The 14906-nt window shown below is 39.2% G+C and overlaps 1 protein-coding gene across 2 annotated transcripts; it reads left to right on the forward strand.

Annotated features, from left to right (window-relative positions):
- The first annotated feature begins 479 nt into the window (after positions 1–479).
- On the forward strand, positions 480–14240 carry ap3s1 (adaptor related protein complex 3 subunit sigma 1). 2 transcript variants are annotated; one of them, XM_022192299.2, is made up of 7 exons: positions 480–788; positions 5867–5958; positions 6755–6866; positions 6972–7043; positions 8798–8905; positions 10307–10348; positions 13401–13524. In XM_022192299.2, exons 1-6 carry the CDS (start codon positions 720–722, stop codon positions 10340–10342), a joined length of 489 nt encoding a protein of 162 aa, XP_022047991.1. In that variant the 5' UTR covers positions 480–719; the 3' UTR covers positions 10343–10348; positions 13401–13524. The 2 variants fall into 2 exon arrangements, with proteins under 2 accessions (XP_022047991.1, XP_022047990.1); XM_022192298.2 differs by lacking the exon at positions 10307–10348 and having other exon boundaries at positions 481–788; positions 13401–14240.
- Positions 14241–14906: the final 666 nt, after the last annotated feature.

Raw genomic sequence — 14906 nt, forward strand, 5'->3', positions numbered from 1 at the left:
TAAAACATTTAGTGCTGTGTTGCGGATTTACTTAAAAATTGTACACTATATAAAATGTGCAGTACCTACTCAGAGTATTTATTGTTTTCATTGTTTTAATACAAAGTCCTTATTAAAATAATGTTCACTTATTTTATTATTTCAATGAATATTTGTATAAAGCTTCTCTTTAGTTGTTGCTCGTGAGATTATTCTTCATTTTAGTTTTTAAAGCTGACTTTGAGAAAGGCACAAAGAGTTCCATTGTTCTTTTACTGTAATGTGCATTTATAGGTTTTATAGTGTAGATTTTCCAGAAAATACACCAAAAACAATGTTTTTATTTAATTAATTTATTTTTTTATTTATGATTTATTTCACGGAGTGCACTGCATGATTCATCCTAACATCACGTTTGGTGACAAAAATCAATAAATAACCGCTTCATTGTTTCCTCCTCGGTACTTTGCAGTTGTGCGCGGCGGAGGTTTGAGCCCTCTCGGCTGCCGTAGCTGCGGGAGGAGGAGAGCATGACTGGTCCTTTGACGTGGAATATTTCCGTAAAGAGACGATGGAGGAGTAGCAGCGTGTAGCTCGAAGCTATCCCGTGATAACCTTAAACCGAGACGGGATTTAGCCCCGAACCCCAGCCAGATCTGGGCTGACCGGAGCCGACGGACACCAGTCTGTGACGGACTGATCCCTTTGTGCTCCCCGCCTCCCTCCGACCAGCTACAGTCATGATTAAAGCCATCTTAATATTCAACAACCATGGGAAACCGAGGCTGTCTAAATTCTACGAGCATTATGTGAGTAACAAGCCTGCTTTTTAGCACTGTTGCTGCTATTTCTGTCTGTGCATTTGCATGATTGATCTGCCAAAATGGAGAAAAGTAACTAAGAAAATCATCAGCTGTGCATGTAATGTTACTTTCTCACGTTTTCTCGTGCAGTCAGTTAGAAATCACGCATGTAACAGGCTGATTGAATGAGAAGGAAGTGTGGACTTTTACTGCTACAGTGGGACTCTGATGGCTAAGATGTCAGCGGTGTGTCCTTTTAAAAATATGAATAATTTAAGGTGTGCAAGCCGAAGCGGGGCGATCACATTCCTACTGAGCCTGTATGGACAGGACTGTGAGATCCAGCTGTGGAGGAGATGAGCACACTGGTCTGAGTTCTCTGTTTGTGTCACATGACTTTAATGACGCCCTTGTGAGTGACTCGTGCTCCCTCCAACTCCAGACCCTCCAACATTGACCGCTGCTGCCATCAGATCACTGCCATTAAGTGGGGATGGCATCAGCCAGAGTACCTGGAGCTGCAGGTAACAAATGACAGCTTATGTAATGTCATTTGCTGGGCAAGCTGCGTTGGCTTGTTCTCGTAATTGGATTTATTTCTCAAAGCTGGCTGCCTGCCTCCATGTTTAATACTACTATAACAATACCAAGGTGGAGCACACAGAGCCCGACCAAGCAGCTGGATGATCGTGCCAGACGAGGCCTGCTGCTTCAACCAACTGACAGAAACTTATGTTGGCTTCTCAAACTGACTGATTTTTCTTGCCGGATGGTTTCTAATTAGCCTACAACTTATCACAAGACCTGGTTTTACATCCCGACCACATTTCTAGCGACATTTTCACCCACCTTGGACCACTGATCTTGAACTTGAAGCCAGAAACTTGGGCGTTGGTCACAACCTCAACTTTAATTCACACATAAAGACACAAATCAAATACTAATATTTGTAGAATGGTACTTTAGAATGGTACTTTAAAAAGTCTTAATTGGCCTGGCTGATTATTGCGGCCGATCTTTGGCCTTTTTCCGATAATCTGCATTTTATTGTCCGATTATTGATAAATTAAACGCGCTACTTTAGGCCTGATGCAGGAGATGAACTGTTCAATCTCGGTTGATCTCACCTAAACAGGAGAGTGCCCTAATTTAATTAATCCTGTTCCTATTTTACAGATTCAGATATAGTCACAGGTTCTCTGCTATCACATGTTGGTAAAACATTACATTTAATAAATGTCGGGCCCAAATATCGGTTATCGGACTTTCTCAATTACCAGTTATCGGCATCAGCCCTGCAAGCAAACAAACAAACAAGCAAACAAAAAACACCCATACTGGATAATCCCTACTGCAAACAAAGAGCGGAACTCGCATTTTGGGTTCGTAACTGTGAACCATAAAGCCTTCTATCACTGTTTACAAAAACTCAAGTAAAAAGGAGAGGAAAACTTCGGGCTGGCTGCTGTTGCTCCAGGACAATGTGTTGGACCACACAGCACAGGTGTTAGAAATGTGGTTTTCAACTGTTGCCCCATGAACCTTACTGACCCAACCTGCACCGCCTGACTTCTGCATGTTTCCTGAACTGAAATCACACTTGCGTTTTCGCCATTTTCAGAGTGATGATGAAGTCAAGCGTGCAGTGGGGAGAATCTAAAGGCTGAACATGTGACATTCCTGAAGGGATAGTAAAGCTTGAACATCAATGGACCAAGTGTATTGAAGTTAAAGTGGACTATGTTGAGAAATGAAGCAAAAACTGTCTCTCTCCTGTTGAGAAACTGCCTGTTTACAGTCGATTCAAAGCTCAGCAGCAAAACTAGTCGCAAAAACTTGATGCAGGGAGCCGATAACTCCTCTTCTGGCTTGTTTTATTCCAACTATCAGTACACATCACACACAAAAAATGAGTTTACAATCATATAAAACACAGAAAAGCAGTCAGTCCTTAGACATGAGAAGCTGAGGATGTTTGGCACAGTTGCTCAACAATAAGAACGAATAAATCAGCCTCTAAAATAGTCCCTAAAATGATTCATCTGCAGATTTCCGACGGCTTTTTGGCAAAACAAGACGTCTGTGAATGTCACCCCGAGCTGTAGAAAAATTGTAGTTTACTGTTGTCTGACATTTGTATAGACATAATGATTAATCAATAACAGCAACAACAGAGAGTTGAATGAAGCTCTGTTCTCTCCAGACTACACATCTATTCAACTGATTTATTTTTGTTGAACAGAAAAATCAATTGGCAGTTGTTCTTTTAGAGTTAATGAATGATTTATCTCATATTTCAAGAATGAAAGCAAAACGATTGTGTCTTCATCTTTGCAAATTGTCCACTCTGATGATTTGAAGCTGTCCTCTGTTTAACTTCATTGGAAAGTCGATACCTTGAACTGTCAGTCAGACAAAACAAGGCTTTAAATAAAACATTTTACACTTTTAATCCTGCGCTCAGGTAGGAAAACGGCGGATTAATTCACGATAAAAACGGTCCTCAGCTTCAGTTTTTCACGTTGCACAATCCTTTTATCGAGGTAGACGTTAAAGCGTGGAGGATAAATTGAAATTCATTGGATTAAAAGGAGCCGATGTAAACGCCATCTGTTACATTACAAGCCGAGGTGTCGGCTTACAGGCTGGCAGGATATAATGTTTCACACATACTGGGAGCTGAGAAAACTACCCCCAGCATTTAGCTTATTTAAGTTAGTTTATTGTTAAAACTGGACCTGTGTTTGCGTTAGTGGACGTGCAGATGGTATATGGAGGTGAGATGATGTGTGTTGAGTGGTAGAGCTGAAGAGGCGCTGCTGTGTTGGTTAAAGGCGGCCTGTTGGCTCAGACGTAAAGCCCGAGCATCTGTCCAGTCGAAGGGGAGAGGAGAGTGAAATAAGCGCACAAACAACTTCACAGCACATGAATTTTACTCACCATCAGTGCAACTAAGTGTCCAGCATTTTTGTGTAGCGGTATAGAGAGCTCAGTTCTACAGTTCCTCAAAAAAATAAATAGCAATGACAGACTGCACTATTGGTTGATTTATCGTAGCTAATAATGCGAATTTCTGTCCTAAACTGTAGCCTTGGCTTTGAATTTTTATCTTCAAACACTTCAATTTGTTCTCCGTAGTTTCATTACTGTAGTTTTCTTTTTTTTAACATAAAGATTGAATAAATTGTTTACAGTGTAAGCAGGTATAACTGTGACTCCTGTGCACACCCAAAAAGTGGATTTGTTGTATAAACATAGAATGAATTGCAATATAGTGAAATTTAACTGTATTGATAGAAGCAGAATATTAGCAGAAGTTACAATTGCTGACACCTATTCATTACTAAATGTCTTTTTATATACTTACAACTATATTGCAGCCTGCGAGAGACCCTTTTTGAGTTTGTTCCTCTTGCATTTTTGCCCTTTTTGGACCGTTTACAGCAAAAATACAGCAAGCAAACATGGTCGCAGTCAAACTGGGCATGCTGTTAGAGGTTATGCGCCACCTGTTTGCTCTTGATTTTCTCCCATGATGAAATTACAGTGGAGCTTTGTTGCTGCTGTTTCCAAATTGCAAGAGGAAAGTTGATGTTTCAGAAGTGATCCAGAGAATAGCACAAGAACCTGAACCCTTTTGAACATCAAGCAGTTTCTCAGTGTTTTATTTGCTCTCTTCACATTTTTCACTGGGATATAAAATCTTTCATCTCTATGGAAACAACACAAGTGTACCTTGAAATTGAGAGAACACAAAAATGTCTTTTGTGCAGCGTAACACAGTGATAATGCCATGAATAAGAAAAACAACAAAGGGAACTTGATATTTAAAAAATATATTTATTTTATGAAAAACTTGAAATCCACATGCACCAATTTTAATTACAGTCCCCATGGGTGTTACAAATGCAGGAAAAATGCTGGCTCTATAATATAGATAGCTTGCTATTTAGAATTGTATCATTGTCTCCTCTCTGTGTGAATTCAGCCTGCAGTTCAGCTGAGAAGTCAATGAATTTTTGTCACATGACTGTTTCACTCATGACTTCACAGTTGTACCGAGATGCACAAGTGTTGTTTTTCATAGGATGTGGTTCGAGTTAACGGTTGTCTTTTGGTAGTTTTTAAAATTTGACATGCAGAATACAGTGATTTTAATGAAATATCATGATCTAGAGTCAGATTTTGGTTTTGGTTGGTTCAGATTTTGTCCAATCAAATGTCATGTCACTCATGTTTAGTTCAAGGACTGTTGGAAAGTTGAAAATGCGATGCTTCCTTCTGTTCTGTTATAACTTGCTCTGATAAATGGCGTCATTTTGGTGATTTATTTTATTTTTCTTCAAATAGAGCCGGTGGATTCTGTAGTTCAGAGGGTTAAAGCTCCCAACAAAAGGCACATCCAGGTGCTGCTATTTTTCAGTCTTGCTTCCGTATCATTAAACCGTGGTCACCGCAGCCCTGCAGGTTTAGTGCTACAAGCCTCATGACCCACTTGGCTCTCCAGCCAGCTCCACGCCGGTCTCCCTCCTCCCTCCTTGTGCTCACTGACCTGTTATGGATCCTGAAAGGACATTAGCACCCTTTGGTGAGGCTGTCTCAGTGTTCGAGCTGCAAACAAACAAGGTCTGATCCAAGAATTGGATCGCTGAGGTCACAATGAAAACACAAGATGACATGTTTACGACGCTTTCTCCTGGACTTTATCACTCGTTTTCTTTTTAAGTCACCTGAAACATGTTTGCCTTTTAAGCCAGTAAACAATCTAATGCAGGTGATTCTTGTTGACGTGTCAGTTTAATAAATGCCTCAAGATATTTGGGATTTTAAACACAATCTCTTCCACTATGAGATAAGCCTGCTTTGGTTCAGTTTGTACACTAAAAATCACTGCTGCTGTCGCCTCTGGGTGTTACGGTGTGTTTGGATAAGACAAAGGAATTACAGAGGCATGAGAGGTCATTAATTTACCTGTCAGGCCTGTGTTGTGCCTGGTAACAATGAAATGGCTCACTGGAAGCAATGAAGTGCCTAAACAACACATTGGTTACCATCTCGTCTCTGTTTATTCATTCCTCCTGCAGAGTGAAGACACAGAGCAACAGATCATCAGGGAAACCTTCCATTTGGTCTCGAAACGAGATGAGAACGTCTGTAATTTCCTAGAAGGAGGAATGTAAGTTGTGAGCTGACTGTGTCTACTTGCCAAAGACGCGGGTTTTAACTGAGGACGTAGTAGGAATTAAACACCCCAGCAGATGCAGCGTTACAGGAATTCATTTCATGCTGTAGTGGAAAACTCAGAGGGCTTTAGGAAAGCCAATCGATAGTAACAGTGTTTGTTTGATGTTCATTTATCATTCATGAACGAGGAACTAGATGTCCTTTTACCTCGTGAAACTCCACTTGCTCGACCGCTCGACACGGTCTGTCTGCTCAAATGATATGAAATTAAAGCCACATGAGACAAAAAATACAATAAAAAACTCAAGCAGGATATCACAGTTACCAAACATTCAAAGCTGTGAGAAGAATCACTTTATTCACGGTTCCCCTCAAGTGATTACACAGGATTCAGGGCGGGTTACAACATTTCCTGTAACTAAAGAAACACAATCACTGATTATTTTCAATCAAACCCAGCAGCAGACCAGAGAAACACTCATTTATTACATATATATATAATTAATAATATCATCACATGTTGGTTTATGTTCGGTCTTATACTTGCATTTGTTGACTAAGGACTGTTGTTTCTTTGAATATGAACTAATTTACTTTATGCTAATTATATCAGGCTATGCTGATGGTAGAGTGCAGGGTTTTTCTATACTTGTATGTGTAAATGGTGAACACTTTCTTTATAACCTCAGTTAGATTGAGCATCTTGAGCTTCAGCGTCCACTTAGAAATCCCAGATCAACTTTTTGTGTCCATTTCCAAAGAACTTTTTCTTGTCTCCTATATTCCAGGCTGATCGGCGGATCAGACTACAAGCTCATCTACAGACACTACGCCACACTCTACTTTGTGTTTTGTGTCGACTCCTCAGAGAGTGAACTAGGAATTTTAGACTTAATCCAGGTAAAAGCCTGGAAACTGTCACCATGTTTGGCAATCTGTGTTGTTCTTGGTTTTGTTTTCATGTTACAATCAATGGCAAGTCTGTTTTCTTTGCCCCATTTTCAGGTATTTGTGGAAACGCTGGACAAATGCTTTGAGAATGTCTGTGAACTTGACTTAATTTTCCACGTTGACAAGGTAGGACATTTTCACGTGTGACGTAATGTGTTTATATTATTGATTGTGAGCTTTGGAATGCAATCAATCTTTTGTAAAGCCACAAATCAGTCGTAAAATTCTGCCGTAGTCATTATTGCTTCGTGTTATAGTGTCACGCTTACCTGAAGATCTGTCTTGTGCTTTAACACGTTGTGTAACAGTTGTGACATTTGTGGCTTCAAGCAACTTCTTAATACCGGAAATGTTGCAATGTAGAGCTCATTTAGTCTATTCATTATTTAGCAAATTAGTCGGTTAATTACGCGAGTCATTTTCATGCAACAAAAGGCTCTTCCTTATCATAATTGATAGGAAACTGATCGTCTCTGGGTTTCAGGCTTATGCTTTAATGAAACGAGCAAATTAAATATATAATCTAAAGCTATGGCAGTTTGTTACTGCATTTTTATTTTTTTTTTTTTACAATTTTCTGACATTTATAGAAAGCTAAATTTAATAATTAATTGAGCCAAGAGGTGGCACATTTATTGATCATGGACCAACACTACTATAATTTGGATTTTAGCTGTTATGTTCTTGCAGTAAGTCTTGTCCACTGTCCTTAAATTGCCCCTTGGGGACAAATAAAATTATTTGAATTGAATTGAATTAACTTATAATATTAAAATGATTGACCAGTGCATTTTGTGGAAATAGGAATAAAATGTTCTGAAAAGTAATAAAACTGCAATAATCTTCAAGAACCCATATTAAGCTTTTTGTTTTCCCCCCTTATTTACTTTAGTTTGTTATAAAGCTTCTTTGTGCTTGTTTAAAGTCTACAAACTTACAAAGCATGAAGTCCAAGCTAATGAGACTTATTCTATCCCACAGAGAACATTGCTCTATACATGCCTGAAACACCTTGTTAGATGTCCAGCCTTTTTTCCTGTTGCTTATTTATGTCACTATGTAACACTTTCACATAACTGCTTTTGAGCGCGTAGTTTTAGCCGCTCCTTGCAGTTTACTATTATTTCCTCAGTAGCGCTGCCTCTGTTAGGGCAACAGTTCTTTGCATGTACTAATGTATGTGAAATGGCAGTATGTAACCTTTGTTGACTGGCTTTTGTCAGGACGGCTGACCATTTAGAGCAGACTAAGCTTTTTGAGAATATTGTCTTAGAGAGGCTCAGACAGGCTGAGAAGAAGTGCTGCAGTACTGCTGAGCATGAGGAAAAATAATGCTGTTTTTTTTAACAATAAGGCATGCCAAAGCTACAATTCTAAACCTGTAAATGTGCATAATATGGGTTCTTGACATGTATAGAAAACAAAGTGTATTAATCAATTGAGAAAATAGTCGGCACACTAATTGATCATGAATCAACATTACTGGAGTTTTGATTGCAGCTGTAACGTTCTTGCAATAAATCTTGTCTGCTGTCTTTAAATATTGATATTAAAATGGCTGATAGGTGGAAATAGGAATAGAATGTGCAAACAATGCTGTCATTTATTAACCTTAAAGAACCCCATATTATGCTCAAAGACAACAAATATTTGGGGACCAAACTGGGATAAAAAAATTAAAATAAAAAGATGGCATTCAACGTCACAAAAGTAACTTTGTACCAAAAAAAAACAACAAATACTGACCAAACTGTCAAAAATAAATACTGTTTGAGGAGGTATCTCTCGCATTGTGATTTCATTGGCAACCCAATACCGTGGAAAACCTACCCAGGAATTAGCCTGATCCTTAAACCCTGTGAACGTCATGTTGTTCCCAGGTCCACAACATTCTGGCGGAGATGGTGATGGGCGGGATGGTCCTGGAGACCAACATGAATGAAATCATCACGCAGGTGGACGCCCAGAACAAGATGGAGAAGTCTGAGGTAAGCGTGACCCTGCCAGTTCAGTGTATGTCTGACCTGACTGTACCTCCAAACCCTCTGAGGTATCGTATCCAGTATGCAGGCATGTGTGTATGCTGCACCCTGCATGCGTCTCTCCAGTGACCTTGTGGATGCTCCCTACCTACTCTTGAGTGTTTGTGCTCTTTTTCGGCCTCTCCTCCTGCTGCTGCACTGCTCTCAACGCAGATCAAGACTCGACATATTTTCTCCTGTAGAAAACACAGAATCATAGTCATCACTTCTGCCATTACTACGGAGACTTAGCTGCACCATTTGTCCAATGCACCTCCTGAATCTGTGACCATTAAACCTCCCATGTCATCTAAATTTGACATACGGTAATGAAAACAGGCTGTGTCTTTACATGCTCGTTATTCTAGAGGAGAATGTGAATTTTCTACGCTGTTCATGTTGGAGTAAATGCTTTTCGAATGTCCAGAAGTGAGTGTCCTTGCTTAGATATTTGCTCTATGCAAGGACATTGCTTTGCTTCCCATACAGCTTCTGCTAGCAGATAAGCATTCATTTAATTATTGGAAAGTTTTAATCAGACAGACAGCCAGAGACAATTTCATGAAATGATTTTTGCTCTGCACAATGTGGATTTTAGCCTCTGATTGTCCTAAAACTTCACGGCACTAATGATCTGGCTTTTCTGACAGTTTACTCGCAACGTCTAAACGCCGAGTCTGTTTTTTCTTGGGAATCTTATTTACATTTTACAAGTCACAAAGTTGCAAGAATTTGATGTATTTTGTGTGCTCACATGACAAAGTGAAGGGTTGCATTGTCAGGTTTTTAACTGGCTGATCAGTTGTATGCTCTAACATTAGAATTTTGTTAACAAAGTCTATTTTTTTTCCTAATAATCTGAGCTGCATTGTGTGCTTTTTAACCAGACAGAATTTTCCTTTTTCGATTGACGTTCTGTAAGCAGAGTCTCTTACTGTTCTACGATCATCAGAGCTGCTCTGTCTCTTCCCTCTTGGACCTACCGTAGACCACAGAGTTTGTTTCTCACACTGATGCTAATTGAAAGTGGCACTGTTCATTTATAGGGCAGTGTCTGGGGAACAAGGAACGAGTTGTTCTTCTTCCAAACTGGCAAAGAACGATTAAGCGGCATCAGTGTTATTTCATCAAACTGATTCTTCTTAATTTCTATCTTTATATTTGTATATTTTTTGTGCAACAACAAAAAAAAAAAACAATTGCAGTAGAATGTTAATATCACTTTGGAGCTTACAGATGTGGTGTATGATAGGTCCTATCACTTTTTCTGTGGAGATAAACTGTAATTACTTTAATCTGCTTTAACATTCCTCATTCCTCTTTTTCCTGACCCTGTCCAGTTCTTTCCATTCTTCTCTCTCTTTACAGACGTTTATCTTTCAGTCTACCAGGCAGGACAGGTAGACACAGGTACTGCTAAATTTACAACCAAGTACTGTAACCTTAACTGAAGTTTACTCCCCCTTGAGTCTCTCCATACGGCCCTCCATGTAATAGAAAACTGACGTCACTAACATGCAGAATGAATCTTTCATGGCAGACCCAAAAATGTTTCTCTCTTTAACTGGGAACACAAAGCATTCATTTCGTTGAGGGTGCAGGAGAAGCACCTGACAGTGTAGCACAATCCAGTGTAATACTTTGTTAAATTTGTACCAGAGAGGTGAAGATTCAACTCTATGATCCTTTTTGGAGCCCTGCTTTGTGATGCTGCATTGTGTATATTGTCAGAAGTACCTGCCATATTGTCCACTCCCTGTAAATCAAACAAATACGAATTTAACAGGTGCGATGTTTTCAGCTTTCAAGGTTTTCTTTTTACAATTTTTTTCGTCACGGAAAAACACATTTTAGGCAAAATGTTCATTATCTGATTTGTGTCTAACTGCATGACTGCCAAAATTTATCCAACCTAAAATGATTCAGTGGAAAAAATAAATAGTTTGGCATTTTGGAAATGTACTTATTATCTTTCCTGTAGCGATATGAGGACTTTCATATCTGAATTTTAGCTATGTAGCCGAAGCTAGAAGTCTAGCCTCAATAAAACCCGCCAACACCTCCAAAGCTCACTGAAGTGCAGCTTACAGGGAATTATTTGCTGGCCAGAAAAGACACAGAAATTACTACTGTGAACCAAGAAATAGTTTGACACGTACTCTACCGATACACACTGAATTCTTTTGCTTGTACACTTTAGTTTTTGTACAGCGAGCTATACAGGCACTGGTAGGTGAGTTTTGTCATCTTTGGACAAAGCCAGGAGACTCATTTATTTAACTTTCCCTTGGTTTACTTTCAACACACTAAACTGCTGGCTCAGGCTGCATAGTCTGGACAGGAGATCTTCCCATCTGAGCTTGATTTATCCTTCTGAATTGAAGCTAGCTGTGGCGCATCAACACATAAACATAAACCCTACGCTGTAACCAGACATGCACCTCATCAGAAGCTAATACACCGTGTTCACAGGGATTGTCATTTTGATAAGATACTATTTCTGTCAAACTAAATTTAATATTTAGTAGACTTTAACTATATATGAATTCCTCGTAGTGCAAGTATTCTCCACAGGTAGTCATGTGTAGCTTTCTTGTTTTCACAGCTCCAACAATCTGTTCTCATCAATCAATTCTAAAGTCTCCTTTCTTTTCTATGTTGCAACATTGTTGCTAAAAGTATCTTATCTGCAACATTCGTTAGCATCAACTCGAACATGATCTGCTTCCGAAACTCAACACATTGGCACAGAAACCCTACCAGTAACTAGTCATTTTGTTGTGTAATTGCAAAGTGACACAGAAGCGCCACTGCGGAAGGATAAACACTCACAACTGTGTACATCCAAAGCAGGGGGTTAAATCAAGCTAAACTCTAAGCTAGAAAGGGAATAAGCATTTTTCCTAAAATGTGTTCTTAAACTAGATGTTGTTTGTCTCAAACAAAGCTTCTGAGCTTTTATTGCGTGGTTCTCTAGCACTGATAATCCTCCCAGACAGGAGATTGGGCGGGCAGTGGGTGAGCTTTTGAAAGGCCCTCTGACTTACAGTGGATCAAACCACTGTTGTGTGCTCCACAGCTGCTGTTACTATTTCTGTGTATGTTAGTCACACAGCATTTGATTAAAAACCCACCATAATGGACTGACACAGCGGGTCTCCAGGCGACCTACTGTGAGCCAAAACACTACTCCTGATCGCCGAGCCTATGTGCTGGATCAGCATTCCTCGCCGTTACGGACGTCTTTCCGTCCAACACAAGTCTCCTTGACTCCTGGCAGAGGGAGGAATGTCCTTCAGACAAGCGCTCCATTGACATAACCTTGTGAAACAGCGAAAGGGATTAATCTGCATTCCAGACATAGTTTGCGGGTGTCATATCACTAAAAGATTCACAAGTGCGTTTCTGTGAGAGGCAATAAACCCGCAGTTCTCTGTGTTTTGAGCCGTTTGCTCATTTTTGGGTCAGTCTGTTAAAGATTCAGTTGGGAGGGGATCTCTAACCACAGTGATTCTCAAATGTCACCGTCGAGACAAAAACATCAAATCATTCACTCTGTACAGATGAGTTCAAAAAACGTCTGTGCTTCCCTCAAAAACACTAAATTCCTCGCATAAGGTTTCACATTGAGATTCACTGTGTTAGAGTGAAGAGCCTCCTCTGTCCCCTGAGAGTTGATTCTTCATTGTAGTTTAGTCCTAGTAGACTTACAACCTTCTCATATCATCAGACCTTAACACTTTAGATGTCTAAACTGCACAATATTCTTGTTCCTCTATTCACAAATATGCATTTAGACAGAAACACTTTAGCCACAGTCATGTGTAGGCTTTCCAGAAGTAATTCGACCCACTGGAGGTACAGTATCACCTGTGTAATTATGGCTGATGCACACGTTCTATACATACCTATCTATCCAAACATCATTTCCGTCTTCACATCCAAATCCATTTTTCTGCTTTACCCAATTCTCTCCTCGCATTTTTAACCCTAATCGGTCCTCAAGAGTCCGGTGGGTCCACTTTCCAAGCAATGCTGCCTTCTGTCCATTGGATGAATGTCCAGTACTGCTCAGTACATCAAAACTAGTGAATGAGTGGTCTAGTGTCCTCACAAGTTGACTCATAATTGGCTCTGGTTGTGATGTAAATCCTTCTAGAAACATAATAATGCATGTGCATATGAAGCTATGAAGGCATCTGAATGTACATTTGCACACGTCGTCTGTCTCAGTAGCTGTCAGTGCTTTTGCATTTTGTCAGCAGTTGACTTGTTTAATTTTTTACATTTTTTTTCTGTCTAGTAGTCCGTTTAGCACTGTGTGTGTGTGTGTGTGTGTGTGTGTGTCCAGTATTCACTGTTCAGTGTCTGGTTGTGTGCAGCATGTGTTTTGCTTCACTGGTTTGTATCTTATCAACCCTCCTTGTGTGTGTTTTGTGTGTGTGTGTGTGTGTGTGTGTAGGCCGGTATTGCAGGAGCGCCTGCTCGTGCCGTATCAGCTGTAAAGAACATGAACCTGCCGGAAATGCCCAGAAACATCAACATTGGTGACATCAGCATAAAAGTGCCAAATTTACCCTCCTTCAAATAGTGGCAGCGAGATCCTGAACCTGCAGATGTCAGCCAATGTTTACTGTGATGCAATCTGTTTACCAAAACCTCAAAAATTACTAACTTTTATCAAAAAATTATACATCTTGAAGGTACTGTGTGATTTGACACTCCTTGTTCTGGTGTTATATCTTTGTTTTTCCGATTAAGCAATGTTTTTTTTTCTGTTTGAAAGAAAAATGAAGTATTTATTTCTCAGTGGTACATTCCTTCTGCCTCACTGGAGATGGACTCTTGACATTCGGCTCCTCCAGTACAGATCTGCGTCAGTTTGTAACTGAAATAATTTCACATACTTTAGTGTTTACTCTAAGAGAAAGCCTGGCAGAAGAAAGTGACATCTTCGACAGTCTTTCTGGTTTGGCTAATCCAAACCAGAGAAATCAATCAAGGAAGAAAGTAAATGAAACCATTTCAAATCCCAAATTGAAACAGATCTGCTACAGTATTGAAAAGTTAGACATTGCAGAATATTATTATAATGCAAAATATTGCTGATATGCTGTGTGACAGAAATATGGTTATATATATATATATATATATATATATATATATATAGACAAATGCTGAAATGATTTTTTCTTTTCTTATTTGTATGCAAAATATTTTTAAATGATTTATCATGTCTTAATTTTCATCTGTGCATGATTTTTTTGTCTTCTTTTTCAACATAATAAACTGTCGAAACTCAGCCCGTGTGTTTGGCTCATTATAGTTTATAGTTATACTATTGTCTTACATTCTTTATATGTGTTTAACACAGTACATTTACCAACATATTAAGAACAGCATATGTTACATTTTCCCTTGATATTCACTTGAAGTTCTATTTGTCACATTTTGTGTATCACTCTTGTATGTAGGAGGTAGGTGAGGACCACATGCTGAAACATAATGTCAGCAAACTGTAACACTTTATAAAGGGATCCTTAATTAAGAGTTTATAGTGTAAGATGAAACTATTGCCTGTACCAGTACTGAATTAAACATGTGCTTTTTAAAAATTAATGCTCTCAGTCTTGCCCTGGAAACTGCCTTTACTAGGTGGAAAGGCTTCCTACAATGATTTTTACGTCAGTAGAAGGGTTTTGCTTGATGTTAGTATAAATTACGACATGATTGAAGTGAGAATTTTGCTAAGTTGAAAACTCTTGTTTGACTACTGCTTTTTATTCCCTAAAGAACATTCAGTATTTTAAGGGGTCAATGTGGGCTCTGATATGGATGTGATGGAGGAGGATAAATAAGAAAAAGGCCCTGATTAAATTCCCTTGCTTTCTAAAAGGAATGGCCAAAATATACCGAATTTATCTCATTTTGATGTGGTGCTTCAGTGCAGACAGAAGCATTTTTTTTC

Source organism: Acanthochromis polyacanthus, chromosome 7 (assembly GCF_021347895.1).
Source record: "Acanthochromis polyacanthus isolate Apoly-LR-REF ecotype Palm Island chromosome 7, KAUST_Apoly_ChrSc, whole genome shotgun sequence".
Lineage (NCBI taxonomy): Eukaryota > Metazoa > Chordata > Actinopteri > Pomacentridae > Acanthochromis > Acanthochromis polyacanthus.

What these genes read in the sequence shown, in the direction of transcription:
- ap3s1 (XM_022192298.2), top strand. Translation starts at nt 720, where the DNA reads ATGATTAAAGCCATCTTAATATTCAACAACCATGGGAAACCGAGGCTG. An exon ending in AATTTCCTAGAAGGAGGAAT is followed by an intron (nt 5,959 to 6,754) that starts GTAAGTTGTGAG and finishes CCTATATTCCAG; the next exon opens with GCTGATCGGCGGATCAGACT. An exon ending in ACAAGATGGAGAAGTCTGAG is followed by an intron (nt 8,906 to 13,400) that starts GTAAGCGTGACC and finishes GTGTGTGTGTAG; the next exon opens with GCCGGTATTGCAGGAGCGCC.